The sequence below is a fragment of the Populus nigra genome, chromosome 6 (assembly GCF_951802175.1).
Source record: "Populus nigra chromosome 6, ddPopNigr1.1, whole genome shotgun sequence".
Taxonomy (NCBI): Eukaryota; Viridiplantae; Streptophyta; class Magnoliopsida; order Malpighiales; family Salicaceae; genus Populus; species Populus nigra.
In genome coordinates this window covers 2174789-2192842 of record NC_084857.1, presented here as the reverse complement: position 1 = coordinate 2192842, position 18054 = coordinate 2174789, and the positions used below count along the sequence as shown (strand labels likewise).

At 36.6% G+C, this 18054-nt stretch overlaps 3 protein-coding genes and 1 long non-coding RNA gene across 6 annotated transcripts; 3 read left to right on the top strand and 1 right to left on the bottom strand.

The window, feature by feature from the left end:
* Positions 1-421: 421 nt before the first annotated feature.
* On the bottom strand, positions 422-5843 carry LOC133697457 (uncharacterized). The gene is made up of 12 exons (XM_062120014.1): positions 5686-5843; positions 4820-5266; positions 4634-4722; positions 4184-4292; positions 3410-3477; positions 2973-3050; positions 2783-2847; positions 2150-2216; positions 1860-2042; positions 1415-1471; positions 1187-1282; positions 422-753 (listed from the first exon to the last, which is right to left on the bottom strand). The coding sequence occupies exons 2-12, from the start codon at positions 5259-5261 to the stop codon at positions 595-597; spliced, it is 1413 nt and encodes a 470-aa protein (XP_061975998.1). The 5' UTR covers positions 5262-5266; positions 5686-5843; the 3' UTR covers positions 422-594.
* Positions 5844-5977: 134 nt separating this feature from the next.
* LOC133697458 (uncharacterized) lies at positions 5978-10846 on the top strand. Its single transcript, XM_062120015.1, has 6 exons — positions 5978-6378; positions 7646-7754; positions 8451-8581; positions 8666-8731; positions 8868-9014; positions 10434-10846. Exons 1-6 carry the CDS (start codon positions 6094-6096, stop codon positions 10551-10553), a joined length of 858 nt encoding a protein of 285 aa, XP_061975999.1. The 5' UTR covers positions 5978-6093; the 3' UTR covers positions 10554-10846.
* A 1351-nt stretch (positions 10847-12197) lies between these two features.
* Positions 12198-14827, top strand: LOC133697658 (uncharacterized). Of its 2 annotated transcripts, none has more exons than XM_062120367.1 (4): positions 12198-12464; positions 13161-13317; positions 13592-13885; positions 13998-14827. In XM_062120367.1, the coding sequence occupies exons 2-4, from the start codon at positions 13183-13185 to the stop codon at positions 14622-14624; spliced, it is 1056 nt and encodes a 351-aa protein (XP_061976351.1). In that variant the 5' UTR covers positions 12198-12464; positions 13161-13182; the 3' UTR covers positions 14625-14827. The 2 variants fall into 2 exon arrangements, with proteins under 2 accessions (XP_061976351.1, XP_061976352.1); XM_062120368.1 differs by lacking the exon at positions 12198-12464 and adding an exon at positions 12498-12684.
* A 521-nt stretch (positions 14828-15348) lies between these two features.
* Positions 15349-17382, top strand: LOC133695816 (uncharacterized). 2 transcript variants are annotated; one of them, XR_009842554.1, is made up of 5 exons: positions 15351-15650; positions 15731-16054; positions 16162-16746; positions 16983-17051; positions 17210-17382. It is a non-coding gene; the product is annotated as an uncharacterized LOC133695816 (long non-coding RNA). The 2 variants fall into 2 exon arrangements; XR_009842553.1 differs by having other exon boundaries at positions 15349-15650; positions 16162-17051.
* The last annotated feature ends 672 nt before the right edge of the window (positions 17383-18054 follow it).

The following is an 18054-nucleotide window of genomic DNA, read 5'->3' as shown; positions in this document are numbered from 1 at the left end:
GCGGAGACGACGTCTTTTACCTGACAAATTTCTAAGGAGAAAACATGATGTTTTCCTTGTCCGGTAAGGATTTCATGACGAGGCAAATATTCTTCGTATTGCAAGAAATACACCTACCATGCACGAGCTTGAAACTCGTGGTGATTTGTAAAGCGAATAGAGGAAGGCTCGAAGAGATTCTCGCCTGCTTTGGAGGCCCACATCACTTCGAACTCTGGCAAAATGGTTATTAGATATATTCTTCATTGTTATCTAGATTTTGAATCTGTAGGGCTGCGAGCAAAAACTAACCTGAAAAACTGTACACTAATTTCCGAAAGTAACTTCGGATGCCAATCACAACATAGGTACTAGAATAAGCTAAAGCAGTACAATAACAAGAACAACTTTTTTGGTTCCAAGAAAAGAAAAGAGAACTATCTCACGAAAAAAGCAAACTACTCATAAAGGGTTGGTTACATTTGATCACTGCGAATCCCCTCAATAAGAAACCAAAGCCGACACAAAACATAATAAAATTTGAAACAATATTCCAAAATTCACAATGAGATTAAAGCATGGATCAATAATAATCAGGTGGAGGATCGATAATAATCAGGCTGGGACTGAATCACTGCTGTTGCTCCCGACTGAATCACTGTTGTTGCTCCCAGTTTTATTCTGCTTTCTCTCTGCCTGGAGTGATCGGCACAGTGACTCCAGCTTTTCTTTTTGATTCCTTGTTTTATCCAGTTGTTTCTTCAACTTCTCTCTCTGCCAAAAAGAAGAATTCAAAGGGCTTTATGTTTCAGGTAATAGAAAGCATATGTTAATAGAGGAATTTTGCAGTAGTAAATCAGTACTGCACCAAAATCACTGGAACGAGCAATGAAATGTCTAGAATTTGTATGGGCGGATCACATATAATTAGAGTAGCCAATTGTAGTTGGGGCAAAAGGCTTTCTTGATGTACAACTTAAATTCTACATTTGAAGATAGCACATGGAGGAGGATAATATCCTCCAAAGATGGAGGACAGACACACCCCTTGCATGAAGTTGAAGAGAGCAACATGCTTAAAAGCTCATGGAGCTTAAGTACTGGTAAAAATCCATGCTTGCATGTCAATTAAAGCTTTAAAAAAGGAAGGGTTACCGGTTGCAAATAATCGAGAAAGATGTAATCTACAAATGCAAGCCAACCATACCTCATCAACAAGCTCAATCAGCATAACATCTGATTTCTCGCTCTTGCTCTTCAAGAATGTATTTTCTTTCTTGAGTTCCTTGATCGATTTTGCCATCTATTATTTCCGCGACAACAAGGAGAAATGATTACTCAACACACATAATGCACACAGCACTGAAACAGAGAGAAATCAAGAATAGGCACGTTAATAAAATGTATGTTATCTTTCATAGAAATGCAAGTGTACCTTGTCAATCTCTTGCTTAAATGTTTCAAAAACCTCATTGCTCTTTACCAACGCTTCCTGCAAAATCAACTTAGCACTTTAGATCCCTCAATGTTAAGTTATTATGAATGGAATATGTAAGTTGTGGGAGATGGATTATATACAGTACTCTCTAACTCGAAAATAATTGCCACGGGCCACAGACATCACAATGACAAAGTGGAGCGGGATTAAGAAGAGATTACAACTTTTTTTTTTCTTTTTTGGTTAAGAGAAGCTGATGATGATTTTAGCTAATTAGATCAGCTGGCATCAATATTGTACAAGGACAAAAAAAAAAGCATCTTAGCATACCACCCTTTATCAAGTGTTACCAGGACATGAAACTTGAAATTCACATTCACTATCCAATTTAAAATTCATGTATAATGATGTAAGCTGAAGCATAACAGCAAATGAAGTTGACCTGGAATTGTTGGAACTTGTCTCCATCTGCTGTCAACTGCAAACGCAAATTCTTTTCAGTTGCCAATAATTGGGACACCTGTTCTGCATATATTTTCATCTGTGACTGCTCCTGAACTAATTTTTCTTCATGTTGTTTGATCTTCAAATCAGCAATCTGAAGTTCCAGTGTTTTCTGCTTTAACTGTGAATTCAAATTCCAAAAACAAGATCAACAACAACTTCACAAGTACTTAAAGACAAGGAACAAGTGAGCATTCTTCATATTCAAGTAAAGCATAAATTACAAACCTTTTGTGCATTTTGCTGTTCAGAAATGGCATACTGATCAGCAAATTCCTTCAGCTTTTTTCTTAACCTAAGGATGAAAAATCAGGTAGATTATGTTGAGAGCAATAGTATTCACACTTCATATGTTTTAAAGAACCATTGATAGGTGTGAGCGGATAAGTCCTGGATATATCCAAGAAAGCATCCATGATCTGGGCATAAAAGGGTAGGGATAGAGGACAAAAACTGAGACAGCCAAATCACAAAATTTTGTTTGTGACTACACAGCTATGGTGATTCTTATTTATGATATAGAGATGCCTACTGCGTGGTTATACAATCTCAAGATTCAAGGAATCCAATTCCATTCTGCTTCAATTCTTATTCATGAAAGAGAAACATCAAATACAGCCACGGTCATTACGTATTGACAATTTTGTGTACCAGCAGTAATTTTAGGGAAGGGGAATTTGGAGACAGACCTGTCTGTAATAAACGGGCTGCTCACTACTCGAAACTGAACCGTCATAGTCAAGCCCAGAATATTTATCATTGCAACAATATTACTATTATATATTGATTCATCCACTTCAAACAAAAAATGAAATTACTATAAAATTTGATAATTTTGCATGTATTTTATATTTGTCTTACATCTCATTCTCCTTCAACTGAGTGAGAGATTCCTCCTTCTGCTCTTCTAGTCTGTTGCTCACGTCCTATAACAGAAGACACTAGTTATTCCAGTTGCATCAGATGGTTCATCCTCCCAGGAAAAAGGAATGATGCAAGTGTACTACAGCTCAATACTCAATCTCAATTGAGTGAAAAATGCTAACCAAACCTTTATTGCATCTTGGAATTTGGTTGATAAATCCAATCTCAAATGTTGCCCCTCTGTTGATACCCGTTTGCATTCATCCTGTCAAATTATCACCCCATCACTTCCTATCTTAATTAGGAAAACAAGTTCTCATATCAAATTTGTAAGAGAAACAATCCACTGAATTAAATAAAGCACAGTTTGTGAATGAAAAATACAAGTTCAGAACTTGAACAGTTTCTTTCCCTTAAGAGTGTTATTTTCAAGAGTAGGGATAGATGATAACAGAACTTTAAAAGCCATCAACTGTGGGAAAAGTCAAGGACCTCAACAGATTTTGCATGCTCAAAATACTAACCCAAACATTACCAATCACATGTAAAGTATCATCATCTGAAACAAGTAACAACTTTACAGTTCACTCAGTGTGGATAGATACAGTTTAAAAGCAAGTATACCATCAACATTTTATTCTGGCGTTGCAACTCTCTGCACAGTGACTCAAGCTTGTCACGAACAACAATAGCTGCAAAAGAATAAGGGAAAAGGTTACCGAGCATGAGTTTGATCTATCTTCAAAATTGTAAAGATTTTAATGAAAATCACAATGGGTATCATGATTTTACAAACAAAAATCGATAAAAAATGGTTTTAATTTTGATGTAGTTGTCTCTTCGATCCTGCAAAGATTGTATAAAATGCTACAATGAGCAATTCAAGGAAAAACAGCTTCAATGGTTCAATCCATTTGTCACCAGCTTCTGACAAGTTTTTTTTTCATTGGAGAAAGCAAAGGAAGGTATTTTGGCAGGAATCTGGAAGACCTTGGCAAACTTGTTCTCAGAAAGGAGGAATTATCCCTTAATTTAACAGTGTTTTCCTGTAAATGTGAAGAAGTGATGTTCTAGATTCCAGAGATCAACATATTGCAAGCCCAGGTAACAAGTGAAAGCCATTTTCTACATTAAATTCCTGCATGAAATGTGGTTTGCTTCATTTTCATAATTGTGGGTGCAAATCTTATAAACCAACAAAACATGTCCTAGTTATATTGTCATCAAATTATGCTAGTCTGAAAACAAATATCTGAACAAGGTATGCTACATCCAAATCAATTATACTTAAGGAGATACTAAAAAGAAGCTTCAAAATTTCTTCGCTTTAAGGATGTATTAAGTTTATCAAATACAATGAAAGTAAGCTTCAGGTACTACAAACACATTCAAACTCACCAGCATCTCTTTCAGTAAGCACTTGTTGATACTTCAAAGTGAACTCCAGAAACTCCTTTTCTGACTTGAAGGTTCGTTTTGCATTCTTACGTTTTGTTTCAGTAGCTTCCTGAAGGCAATAAATGAAGTACAGTGAATCACAATAGTAATACTTCCTATATAGATGGAAATATGGGGTGTTCATAAAAATAAAGCACATCCAGGAAAAAAAAAAATACTGCATGGTAGTATGCATGTTGTTGTCAAAATGGCATGACAGTATGGAGTTGGATGGCTGAAAAAGATGGCAGGCCTCACTGTCAAGGAATTATAGGAATAGGAAAGAAACGAACACACAACTGTGCAGTTCTCACACAGAGATCAAAATGCATTTAAGTAGCTAGAAATAAGAAAAAATAAATTAGCTAGAAGTCTCTTTAGTGATCAAACTAATCAAGGTAGGTCACTGACTACTTTTCTGCCTTTCTGTAACTCAGTGCTTTCTGATGAAGATATTTCTTTTACACCAGTGGCTTGTGAGTCCAAACCTCCTTGAGTGGCTGCAAAGGAATGACCAAGGGCCAACAATGTAAAATCAGAAACTCAAAACAAAATTGGAGTTATGAAAGCAATTGCAATGGAAGAGAAGATAATTACATCTATCTGAACTTTGAGAACTCCCTTGAACTTCGATTACCTCGCTGCATCTGGACACCCCAACAGAAGCCTCAGGAACTAAATCATCTAAAACAGGCTTGGTAAGTGTACCCTCTTCCTGCCACGCGCCCTGATCAGGCTCAACTACCAAGTGCACTGAAGCATCACATCCATCGATATCAGACAATGGAACAGGGAAATTTCTCATCTTTTCAGGCTTCTCGGTACCATTCTGACTGGTTTGAGACTCATTTGCAGCCAACTCCTGTAATGCTTCACTCACATGATCCACTTTACCAATACTATCCTCCTTGCAGTCGCTGACTGGCTTCTCTTGCTCTGAAGTTGGAGTTTGAGGAGCCACGGGTTCTATTGAGCTGTCAACAAACCCATCTGGCAAAGAGTCTACTTCAGGGAGCTGATTAGCAACTCTGTTCTCCATTTTACCTATTCGAACACTAAATATCAAGACAAATTTCTACAACAACAAGATTCATCGCTTAACTATAACTAAATGTAAAAGAAAGCTCAAGTTTTTTTCTCTAGACAGCCTTTTCCCTTCTCAAAATTGAAAAATTGCAATAACTTAACATTGTTGCATCAATTGATAATCAAACAAAGAACCGGACATAAACCTCAAACAACAATGCAACATGATTCCAGAAACTCATCCATTTTTACACTTTCGAGACCAAAGTAAGAAGAACCCAGTTCGTAAGAACAAACCAAAATCCCAATCAGCAACTGGGCTTTTGCTTTTTCACTTACAATTCCACCATTATATATATAACAAAAAAAATAAATCAAAACTACATAGAAGAATGAACAATTGCATGTAAAAGAGGAAAGAGAGATCAAGAGATTACCATATAAGTAATGAGGACCAAATTGAGAAAGAGGGAGAGAGAGTTTATGAAAAGAACTCAAAAAAGTCACAAACTTTGTTGCTCGTAGCGGGGTTTTAATCCTCTTGGTTCACTATGTAGTGGCAGCAGACGACTTGTCGTTGTAGCGAAACCAGGTTTAGTTAATTCTAGGTGGTAATAAACTAATAAACTAATAATCCTAATTCCTCAATTCAAACACAAAGACTCCAGCTGGATCACGCCTTACGTGGCTCCTTCTCGCTATATAAAACTGCCCCCATAACCCGTTGTGGTCTTCTCGCTGCTAAAAATAAAAAAAAATAAAAAACCAAAATATTATCTCAAAAACCGTTTCTTTCACTCCCAAAGAGAGAAAGACCCCGTTGCCCCATTTTAGTCTCTCGCGCCATGGACGATGAGGCAAGCAACAGCAGCAGCGGCAACAACAACAACAACAACAAAAACCTTACAAATGACAATAATAACAAAAGTCCTGTTCTTGGTGGGTTCTTGGATGCAAGCAAAGCAGAGAAATCAGTTTGGTTGATGAAATGTCCTTCAATAGTCTCTCGTTTTCTACGAAGCCAAGAACATGAAGGTGGTGATGGTGATGCCTCTTCGCCACCTGTAGCTAAAGTCATTGTCTCTGTTGACCCTCTTAAAAGCAATGATGATGATAATTCTGCTACTGAGGTTAAAAAGATACAACCTTTTTTTGTGTTTCTTTCCTTTTTTAAGATATGTTCAAGTTTATGTCTTTTGGGTTTCTTCTTTGCCTTGCATGGTTGGTTTTTGTAGGTTTGATGGTTTATTTGCGTTGTGTGGTTCCTTGGGGTTTATGGGTTCCCTTTGTTTTGAATCAAGATTGTGTTTTCTTTTTCTTTTGCTGGCTGGATTTTGTGCCGTGTCATTTCTAGGGACTAATTTGTGTGGTTTTGGATTGTTTTGGTTAATGGTGACATTTTACTGCGGGATTATCCGAATGCATTAAATTTCGAGTTGAGTCTTGTTTTGTTTTGTTTGGTTTTCACACTTCACGATTTCTTTTGGTTTCTGCATTTCACGAGTTATCGCACTCTTATGGAACGTGGTGTTATTTTTCAGTTTCGTGTCATTTTGATTTTCTTTATCTGTAATGTTGTGTATCGTGTTGCTTAGTTTTAATGAATTTTGCTAATGAGAATTGAATTTCATGTATCAAACTAAATATTTCTGCCCATTATCTTCATATTTCCCTTTTCAGGAATTGTGGTCCGCAAGTTAGTAATGACCTTTTCTACTTTAAGAAAAAAATCTTAGATGAGGCGACTTGTTGTTTTTCTGTTATGTTGCGACTTGCATGTTTTTGTTTTTCCTGTTGGATTGGCTTGTGGGAATTGAAGGCAGAGTGAGTCATAACTTTGTGCTTGGAAGATTTCTTAGGAAGTACATCAGTATCCGGATGGAAATATTTGAATTGCTGTAATCATCATGTTCCCATGGAAAAGAATCTATTTCATTATGCAAACTTGATATCAAATGCTTTCAATCCTTTCTGGTATTCCGATTGTTAATCCTTTTCAAGTGCAACATACAGTAGATGAGTTAGAAGATGGTGTGTTCAAATTGTTTTATTTCTTAGCGAGCAGTGATCATGACATTAAAATTTTCTAATTTCATCAGCATTGACTAAGGTTTGAAAGGAATTGTTGGATTGTAGAGCTCCTTTATGTGGTGCATACGAATGAATTTGCACGGACAAAATTTGATAATAACGAGCTTCTTGGTACTATGTTTGCCTTGATTTCTGTTCTTCTTTTCCTTGGGTTGAGTGAAGATGTCACAATAACTAGATCAATAATTTAGATTAATTCATGACCTCAATGAAAAAATTCGGGAGATAATATAGCATTTCTTTTGTTGTTTTGGGACGTCTATTGTACTGCTTCACCTTATCTAAGTCATCCCCTATCATATTCAGTTCACTATGGAAATGGCTGGCACTGGACCTGGAGAAGGACTCAAGTCTTACTCTATGGAAATGTCTAAAGACTTAGTTGATATGTCTGTGTTTTCTGAGTCATCTCAAGGTAAGCATGCTTCTGTCTTTGGAGCCCATGTCATGAAATTCACTTTCCATGAAGAACACTTCAGATCATAGTTAATTTATCATTTTTATTTGACAAAATAGCTTGCATAAATTCCCTGTTTTGCCTCTCTATCCAAACTGAGGACAATAGTAACCTCTTAAGATGGTTCACTTCAAGGAAAAGCAAGCCAGTGGATCATTTTTTTGGGATAGCTAGAAAACTCTAGGTTGAATTTTTCTGCACTGTATTGCCACTGAGCAATAACTTAAATATAATTGCACATGCTACAGAGAAGGGAACTCATAATGCTGGTTGACTAACTAATATAAGATCTAATGCGAAGTTAGGAATCAAATATCTTCCTGATCCTCTACCAGGACTCCTGAACTTACTTTCAGCTGATCATTGTAGGTTTGCTTGTAATAGTATCCATGATAATTAGTTAGTATTTGTGTCCTTGTGCCTGTGGGCCCTTCTCTGTACCAAAAAAAATGCACATCAGTTCGTCATGGAAATGGAACTCTTACTTTCTTCAAGAGAATATGCAATTAGTATATGCTGTTTTTTCTGCCTGTTTACTTGGATAGCAAACAGCTGGTTTCTTGTTCTAACTTCTAACTCATAAAACATGTTTCAATTTTGGCAACTGAACTTTGGAAGCTGAACTAAAGTTGGTGAAATTCCATTGTTTTATAGGAAAGCTGTCTGTGGAGGGAAGAATACTGAACAAATTTGATGTGAGGCCTCATAGTGAAAACCTTGAGAACTATAGAAAAATCTGTCGTGAAAGAACAAAAAAGTACATGGTCAAGAGTAGACAAATAAAGGTCTGCTTTACACTAAACATCTTTTCTTCATGCTTTTTATGGATGATCAATTCTCTTTGACCCTCTCCTTGTTCCCAATTTCAGGTCATCGACAATGACACTGGGAGTCATATGATGCCTATGCCGGGGATGATTATATCTGGACTCGCTGTACTGTCCTTTTTCTACATATTTGTCAATGTTTTTTCACCTTGCTTTATGTGGAGTCTCTTTCTTTTTTGCTATTACCTGATAGATTAGTGATATTTATGATATGGACTATTCTAAACATTTGTGTTTGCAATAGGATAAGAAGAAACTGCCAATCAAGGCATCAGATATGAAAAGGACTAGAAGAGACCGTAGAGAAATGGAAGGGATTATGTTTAAGCTTTTTGAAAAGCAACCAAACTGGACACTAAAACAGCTGGTCCAAGAGACAGACCAACCTGAAGTATGTTTTTTGACCACTTAGTTTTTGCAAATGTGCTTATGCTACCGTTTGGATCTTAGTAACAATAGTGCGTGTAAAAAAATAATTAAAAATTCTATGTGTGTATGATACCAAGAATTAGTGGCCAGAGTTCTTTTTAGTGCTGTATGCCATATTTTCGATCTTCCAAGTCATTTTACGTGTCCATATTGTTGCCATAATGCTGTATTGAAAGCATGCAAAAACATATTGCTTTTAGAGGAATATATGATTTCATGAACTATGCAATCATGAGTTTGACAAACTTTGCTACGCATGACCTTTAGATCAACAGAGAATATAGTGTATATTTGGACATTTGACTTGTTAGGCGCTGTTTCTAAATATGGGTCTTTACAAAGCTGTAAGACAAGTTGGGGTGCTCTGATTATCTCTTTGTTTGTGTAGGGTGAAAGTGCTCTAATTTGATCTTCTCATAGTAATTTGAAGAATTCCAGCATTATGCTTACCTGCTATACCCATGTTTAAACATTACAGGCTCCTACTATTTAGTATACTACTACTTTTGGTTTCTGTTATGAACTCATCCTTTAACACCATGATAACACTTTTCTTCTATGGGGGTCAGAAGTAAAATTATTCGCCAAATTCCAAGCTGTTCAGCTATGAAAAGTACATGCACTCTGCATCCAAACACTAGGCAAAAGTTCTTTGAGCCTTTAGTTGAAATTCAAATATCTCTCACTAACAGGTTCAAATGGGCATGAGCTTTTTCGTCTTTTTGTTAACTTGACTGTTCAAATGGGCACGAGGCATGTCTTTTTAGAATGGTCATGACCACATGCTTCATGTTAGTTGACCTCATGATTGCATCCTTTCATTGGATGGTTTTCTATACCTTGTCTCTGGATTTTGAATGAAATTGTTCGACTCATCAAAACCCTAATTTTGGATGCTAGGGTTCTAAGATTTTACATAATATTGTTTCTTGCAGATTTTAGCAATTCTATCTATTTTAACCAGGGTTTCTCTATGCTGGGAAATTCAGAAGCTCTGTTTATCTCCAATATGGAACTTGTTTCAAAATTCAGAATAACTGTGACTTTGCATACTTCTTTTTATTTTTGAACATTTCGAACAAGCCTTGGGCAGATGGTGCTCCATGAATTGTCACACTAGAATAACTTTATCATCTATTGACCATCCTTCTTCCTCCTTCCCCCATCTGGATTGCAGACAAAAAAAATATAGTTTTGGCTGTTTCAAAAACTTATGCGGCCAGCCACCAGGATCTTTTAAGGCTTATGTGAAATACCTTTTATTTTCTTTTGAAATGCTTGTTTTAAGATTTGCTTTTTTGCCATTTTCTCTGTTGAATTTCAGTATAGAAGTATTTTGTCCTCGCCTTCTCTGTCTCATTATTACCTTGTCGTTCTGCAGCAATTTGTTAAAGACATGCTTAAAGACCTTTGTGTCTATAACAACAAGGGAAGTAATCAAGGATCATATGAGCTGAAGCCGGAATACAAGAAATCAAACGAGGAACCAGCGCCTGAATAGATTTTAGTATTGCTGATGAATGACTGCAGAAAGGAGCTCTATTAATAGTAATTTGTACTGTTCTCCTTTTCCCTAAACTACTTTCCTGATGCCCTCTTTCTAATGAAATTGACTTGTATGCAAGAGGGCAGGCCGCGAAGGAAACAGTAGGCGTCTTTGCTTTTTAACCTCTAGTTTTCAGATCAGCACACGATGGCAATTTTGTCAGCTTTCTGTAAATACAAACTTGGCCACATATTTCATTCAGAGTATTGTCATTTACGAGAATGTTTAATGTCTGACCCTTTCAACTATGACTGTTCTTTCATTTTCTTGCCAAACAAAGGCTGTCCTTGGCTACTGATCAGTGATTTCTGAAACTGGCCCATGTTGTGAATTTGTTGGTATGGGACCGGTCATGATAATGTTTGTTTATCTCCCACGGATTGCAAAGGTAAATGGTCAAAAATACAAGGATTTTGTTCAGTAAACAATAAAATTTGCCCAGTGAACTTATAGCAGAGAGCTAATTTGGTCATTTGCAACGAGCTCGTGAACTGATTTTTGCCTACCCAAAAAAAAAAATGTTAGCGGAGATAATGGCTGGTTAAAGGATTTGAGTTGGCTCACACAGCACCTCAGAATGAGTGGACTATTCCTTCAAAAAAAACTTCACCACATGCTTCATGCATGGACACCTTGTCAATGTTTAAAATGCTTCAGGTCTTTAAACAGTGCTGCAAAAAAGATATTTCCATGGCGGAATAAAATAGTAATAGTGCCAAGAATCATTTATTAAAATTGCATGATCAAGAGTCAAGACTGTTTTAAAATTAATCAAAGGTGCTTGAAGTCATCAACCACCTTATCGCTAACTTCCAACAAGACCAAAAGCAGAGATCTTGAAAGCCATCTGTATCCATTCACGAGGATGATTAGATTTTGCTCGAACATCACTTTTACTATTCCCAGACTTACTGTTAGTGGGAAAGATATATACCAAGCACATGACTTTATTTACTTGGTCAAGTAATTCCAGCACTTGTTCCTCTCGACCAGCATCTCAGCTTCTTAAACACTAGATTGTAAGATGACATGACTCTGAAAAAGATGGCATAACATTGCTATAACGAAGAGTTAGTAAAAACCCATTAAACTTGGTGTATAGTTCTAATAATTCGAAATAATTAATTTTAGAATAAGTTTTTGGCTCTTGATTGGGAAGATTGAGAGCAATATTACTTATTGAAAAATAAATAAAAACTCAGAAAAAAAAAGTTGAAATACTTTGATACACATGTTTCTCCATTATTTTTTATTTATAGGTAAAATTTCATTTCTTTCCCTTGATATTAGGCTTTTTTTTTTTAATCTTAGCTAATTAGATGATTATTATCTGATAATATACCTAGAAACTACGAATCAATTGAGTTAATTGTCAATAAGATATTTGTGATACAATGGAAAACCCAAATTTAGTATTCACAGATGGAAAAGCCTGTGCCTTTTTATATATATAAAGAAGTAATATATTATCTGTAAGGAATATTTTTTCTCTCGTTTTTTTAAAGAGAAAATTAGGTTAACAAATCCATAATTCCGAATCCTAATCTGAAAAGGAAATAACGAAGAATCCCAACCCTTATTTAAATTAAGAATAAAGCCTCCATCCACCAGCTCTGACCAAACCAAACAACACAAAAGCATGTTACTCGAACGTTGACATTTACAAGCACTAAACATCCAAGGCGTGTGCTTAGCACGTCGTCGTTTACACCCTCTCTTTCTTCTCTCGAACAATTTTCTCTCTCTCCCCTTTGTTACCTAACTTTGATTCCTTTCTTTGTCTCTTCAATCCCTCAAAAAAACCCTTTTTTACTCACTTTTTTCTATTTTGATTTCTGGGTTTTAATTATAACATCAGCGCAAGAGGTATGGCATCTTAAAGTTTCTTGCTTTCTTTCGGTTTTTTAGATCCTTGTTTTTGACGTTTTTTCTGGCATTGTTTGGTGTTTTGCTTTATTTCATTATAATTGAGATTTGTTGATTCCAGAGGGTTAATGGTTTGCTAAAGTTCGATAATTTAGAGGTTTAAAGAAAAAAAACTTTAATGGGGTTTTCTGGAAGTCAAATGGGTTTCATTTTTTTCCGGGTAAAGATAATTCGAAAAATCTTAAACTCTATAGCTCTTGTAATAAAAAGCTTTGTGTAGTGATCTGTTGAGATATTAGATGATGTCCGGTTTTATTTAGTTGTATTCTTTTTTTAAGAGTTATGTTCAGTTTTTATAATTGTTGGTATATAATTGAAACTGTACCTGTGTGTTAATGATGCTTGTCTCTTTGTTAAAGTTCAGATTTTGATAGCTAGAACTTCTGATTTGATGAATTGTTTGTGTTTACTGGGCATATGATCACACACTTTGCAATCAAAATCTTGTGTGTGTTTCTTCAGTTTCTGAGATTGGTTTTACAATCTTGATCGGTGGTTGGTATGATTCAGAGTTGTGGTCAATTTTTATTCTTAACGTTGTTTTGAGCGTTTGATTTCATGTTTGGAAGTTTATCTTTTCATGTTCATAAGATGATGAAGACATTTATCTTTATGCTCTTTCCTCTTTTTGTGCAGGTAACCTTGATTTCTGATAAAGATGGACTTTTTCTTCAGAGGTCTAAGTGAGGATCCCGCACCTTCTCAGCTAGACATCCATAGGTGTCCCTTTCTGAGAAACATTAATGAGCCCACTAGTTTTTCCCTTTCCTCATCCATGCCTTTCCCAATGCCTGTAAGTTTTCTATTTTTGCTCAGTTTTGCTTAAATATAAGTTTCTTCATCTCAATTAGGTATTGGTTCAGGTGTTGCCTCATTTATTATACCTTGTGCATTTCCTGAGACCTGGAAAACTGTATTGTTGCTCGAAGCTTGCCTGGCCTAGTATGAAACCAATAGATTCTGAACCTGGGCTTGCATCTCACCTGTTACTTAATCCGATGTTTTGTCCATTGCACCTTTGAAATTGGTTAATGTGCGACTAAAATTTTGATCAATCTTTTTGCTAGGTGCGCATGGGTAAGGGTCCAATTTTTGAAGATGGTCCCAATTTTGACATGGCTTTTAGGCTATTCCATGGACATGATGGAGTAGTCCCACTTTCTGAAAGATCTTTATCAAATGCTGAGAAAGTAGAACCTCAACTCACTGTACCTAAATTCAATCCTTTAGCTGCAAAGGCAGCCACCATCAGTCTTTCATCCTTTGGAGCTGGGGGGCCCTTCAGTTTTGATGCGTTTTCTAAGAAGTGGAATAATCAGAAGAAAAACTCCAATTCATCCAAGAAAGGGTCGTCTTCACAGGTAAATAAATGTTGATTTCTAGACTGTTGCATATATGATGAAAAACAAATTTGAAACTTTAAATTGTGTTTCAGCTCTCCCTTTTTGACAAATTTTTATGATAATGTTTCAGGGAGGACAATCTAATCATGAGGCATTGAGCAATGAGTGGCTGCAAACTGGAAACTGCCCTATTGCGAAATCTTATCGGGCAGTTAGCAGTGTCTTGCCACTTGTAGCTAAGGTTCTGAAACCCCCTCCAGGCATGAACATCAAGTGCCCACCTGCAGTGATTGCAGCCAGAGCAGCTATATCACGAACTTCCTTTGCAAAGAATCTCCGGCCACAGCCCTTGCCCTCAAAAATACTTGTGATTGGGATGTTGGGTATGGCAGCAAATGTTCCTTTAGGAATATGGAGGGAACACACCAAAAAATTTTCGCCATCATGGTTTGCTGCTGTCCATGCTGCAGTTCCATTCATAGCCATGCTTAGGAAATCCATATTGATGCCAAAGTCAGCCATGGCACTTACCATTGGAGCATCTATATTAGGACAGGTTATTGGATCTAGGGCAGAGCGGTACCGGCTGAAGGCAGTAGCTGCCAAGAGAATGCCTCTAGCCGACACCCCTGCCAGTAGCTCCAGTCAGTTGCAAGTTGTTGCTGTTAAGAGTGGACATTGCGGCGCTCTGGTGGAATATCCAGTTTCCCTTCAGATGGCAGGGAATTCCTCTTCAGCAGCAGATGTGTTCTGCTAATTCTTCTGTCTTGGCACTTACTTGTTTACCCCATCTTTGTGCTTTTACATTATTGTAATTTGTGTCCAACAAGGGGTGGTTGCCTGCTCCTTGTTTTTCCATGATTGTCGCTGTTTTCCTTTCCTGTAAAGACCTGATTCCGGCAATTGAAGAAATAAAAGATAATAAATCATGAGTGATTTATTTATTTATTATTCAGGCAATTCTCTGTCCAGACAAATATCTTGGAGTGCTTGATACTTGAGATCTTGTCATCTTTCCAACAAATAGGAATTTATCTGTGCGTATTAGAACTTAAAAAAGTGACCGAATAAGATAGCAATGCATTATTATGAATACATCATTCAAAATTGCGATAACTAATTTTTCCATGCTCAACCTATCATTCAACGTCTGTGAGATCCACGTTTCATTGCTTGTCACTTTTTCCCTATCTCCATAAGCCATCTATGGAATTTTCAACAAAATCTTGCTGAGATATCCAAATGGCGCTCTCTTTTTTTAGTGGCAATCGACCATGGGAGCAGGTCAACTAATTTGCTTGAACCCAGAACACTAGTTTATATTGGATTTTTGTACTTCGAGTTGCAGTTTGTTCTTGACGAACGAATGACCTGGTCCCCGTTTGTGTTCAACATTCCATTGTGCAGGGTTTGTGGGGTGCCTGTTTTGACACTAATGCTTTTGTCAAGTCTTCAAATCCTGATCAATTGCAAGATAATTACTTTTTTCCTCAAAAAATAAAACCACTTAAGTCTAAACTCCACTGATAAAAAATATATATATATTCAAAACTCACTTGACACAACTTACATGTCCACCTGTTAAAAAAATTTACGAGGAAGATGGTCAATAGGCTATTAAGAATTTTGAAATTCATGGATGTTAAAACACTACTGACAGTGGTAAAACTAAAACTACTCCAAAACAAATAACCACCACATTAACTAAAGGGGTGAGAGCCATAGTGACGTACAGAAAAAAGGGGAAGCACATCACCACTTTACTCATAGTCTTGAGAAAATGGTGAGTTTTTCACTTTATTTTTGGTGATGTACTGTACTGTTGAGTAATTCTTTGAAATGGGTTTTTGTTTTTGGTTACAGATAAGAATTGATGGTGAAGTTTTTAAAGAGCCCTATACAATCCTTGGGTAGATTTCTGTTGAAAACCAAATAAAAGAATTTCATGTATATTTTTTGGGTAGAAAGGGATCATGATTTTGTAGGGATGGTTCAGAATTGGCCTATCATAGGCTCCGTGGAGAGAGCCTGATGCGCCTTGCTTCAAGTTTCATGTGAAGGTGATGATCAGATTGCTTTGAACAAGCTGTCCGGTCTTCAAGTTTAATGCAACTCTAGTGGAGGGCAAGCAAGGACATCTCTTCCCTAGCAAGCCAAGCATCACATCCTGTTCATCGCCTGCATCAGGTTAGCTACTGGTGCTGAATAAATGAATGACCATAACTCTTATTTTCTCTGCTTACCGCTGGCTAAATTTTGGAAATGTGCACGTGATAATTGCACTCTTTTTCCAGTTTCATTAGTCAGTCAGGAGGAAGCTTTGCTTATGAGGACTACTTTACACTACTACATTGCATTGATATGAAAATAAGAAATGCTGACAAGCGAAGACCTGGCATAATTTTCTTCTGTTCTGCTTTAACTGAAGAAACGGTTCTTGACATAATTGTGTGACAGCCAATGTCATGGTTGTAAAGCAGAATATATTTTGCTGATAAAACGTATTCGATTCCCTCATGTATAGCAATACCAACATGGAGCAGAGAATAAAGCGGAAGATTTCAAAGATATACCTAGCACTAGTGAATGGGATACTGAATCAGGATAGGTAACACCTTGGCTCAACCACTGCCTTTTGCTTCCTTTTCTGTTTGTGGCATTTGTACTCTTCTGGTTATGCTGTGATTTCTTCTTTGGTTGGCAATGATTATTTTGTGTTTATAATGCTGACAACTTGAAGAACCATCTGTATCCAGTGGTTGTTTGTTTTTTCTCAATCACGCCATTCCTTGCAAATAACTTTTCATGATAAGAATCAGGATAGGTAACAATGCGTTTCCCTGGAGTGGCCAAAGGGCTGTGTGTTGCTTCACCCTCAGGTTCATTAAATCCTTCCCTTCTCTAAATAAAATTTCTGTTTTTTTCCTCCTCTCAAGCACTCCTAGTTACTGCATAAATTCAATACTATATAGAAATTTTTTAGTTGTGTTTTCTAGTCTCCTGAAGTGTCCTCGCCTTTGAATGTTTGTTATTCCACTATTTGCTGTCAAGATCCTCCTTTTCTATTTTGAATGTATTTCTGATCATGTTTATGTTTTACTAATGGCCAAGCCAGGATAACCATCTTTGAGCAAAGTTGGAAGTCCTTGAGAGAGATGCACGACGAAACCACACATTGGTCCAGGTACTCTGCACGCTTCACTTTGTACATTTTGAATTTGTCTTAGCGCACATATGCAGTAGCTTTCTCTGATTCAACATCTGAAAAAATGGAGGGAAGGCAGTGGAACATCATTTAACTTTTTTCTGAACTTTCAAGTACTTGTTAATATGTTTTAACAGGCTGAGATTGAATCAGGACGCCCACGCCAGATTTGCCTTCTCTCGTTCATAGGGCATCCTTTGCTGGGTAGACCTTAGTGTGGATAGTTTTTTACTGTGTATTTGAATGAAGTTTACACCTTTGTCAACATTCAGAAGGCAATTGATATGGGAAAGAAAGCTGTTTATCGCTACAGAGTGTTTATTATGGTTCATTAATTGCTAATTCGATGTGTACTGAAGTTAAAAGAACTTATGAATTAAATGAATTCCTTGATCAAGGATAAAAAAATGTAGGAGCCAAGCCGTACAACAAAGCTATATATAATAGTAACTAGATCAAACCAGACCCCAGTTGTAACATATATCAAACAGAGTTAAAAGGGCTGCATAGAAAAAATAAATAAAAAAATAAAAAAAACAGAAGGAGAGCTTTTTGCTGAATCATTAACAATTCATTGCATCCCAGAGTAAAAGTTTTATACTCTTTTCCCCTCTTAGGATAGTGGGCTTTCACAGACAGATATAATAAAAGACACCAATGCAAGATTCCCAGGAGATGTTAAGCTAAGATGGACAAGAGATCACTGCGAGATAATTTTTATGAGATACACTAAAAAACAAGAAAAGGTGCTGTTTTTTTTTTTATATAAACTTTTGGTGATTTTGTGCTACACAAGCTTCATGATCAGCTATAAAATTTGCTCAACTATTTTTTAAGCAATTCTTGGTGATACTGTGATGCAATTTTTAAGATGCAAGAGGCTTCATGTTCTCTTTCTTCAGTTATTTCTTCCTTGGTTAACTGCAAGAACTATAAATTACAGCACCTATCCCATCCATTTTACGCGCACAGGCTGAAACCA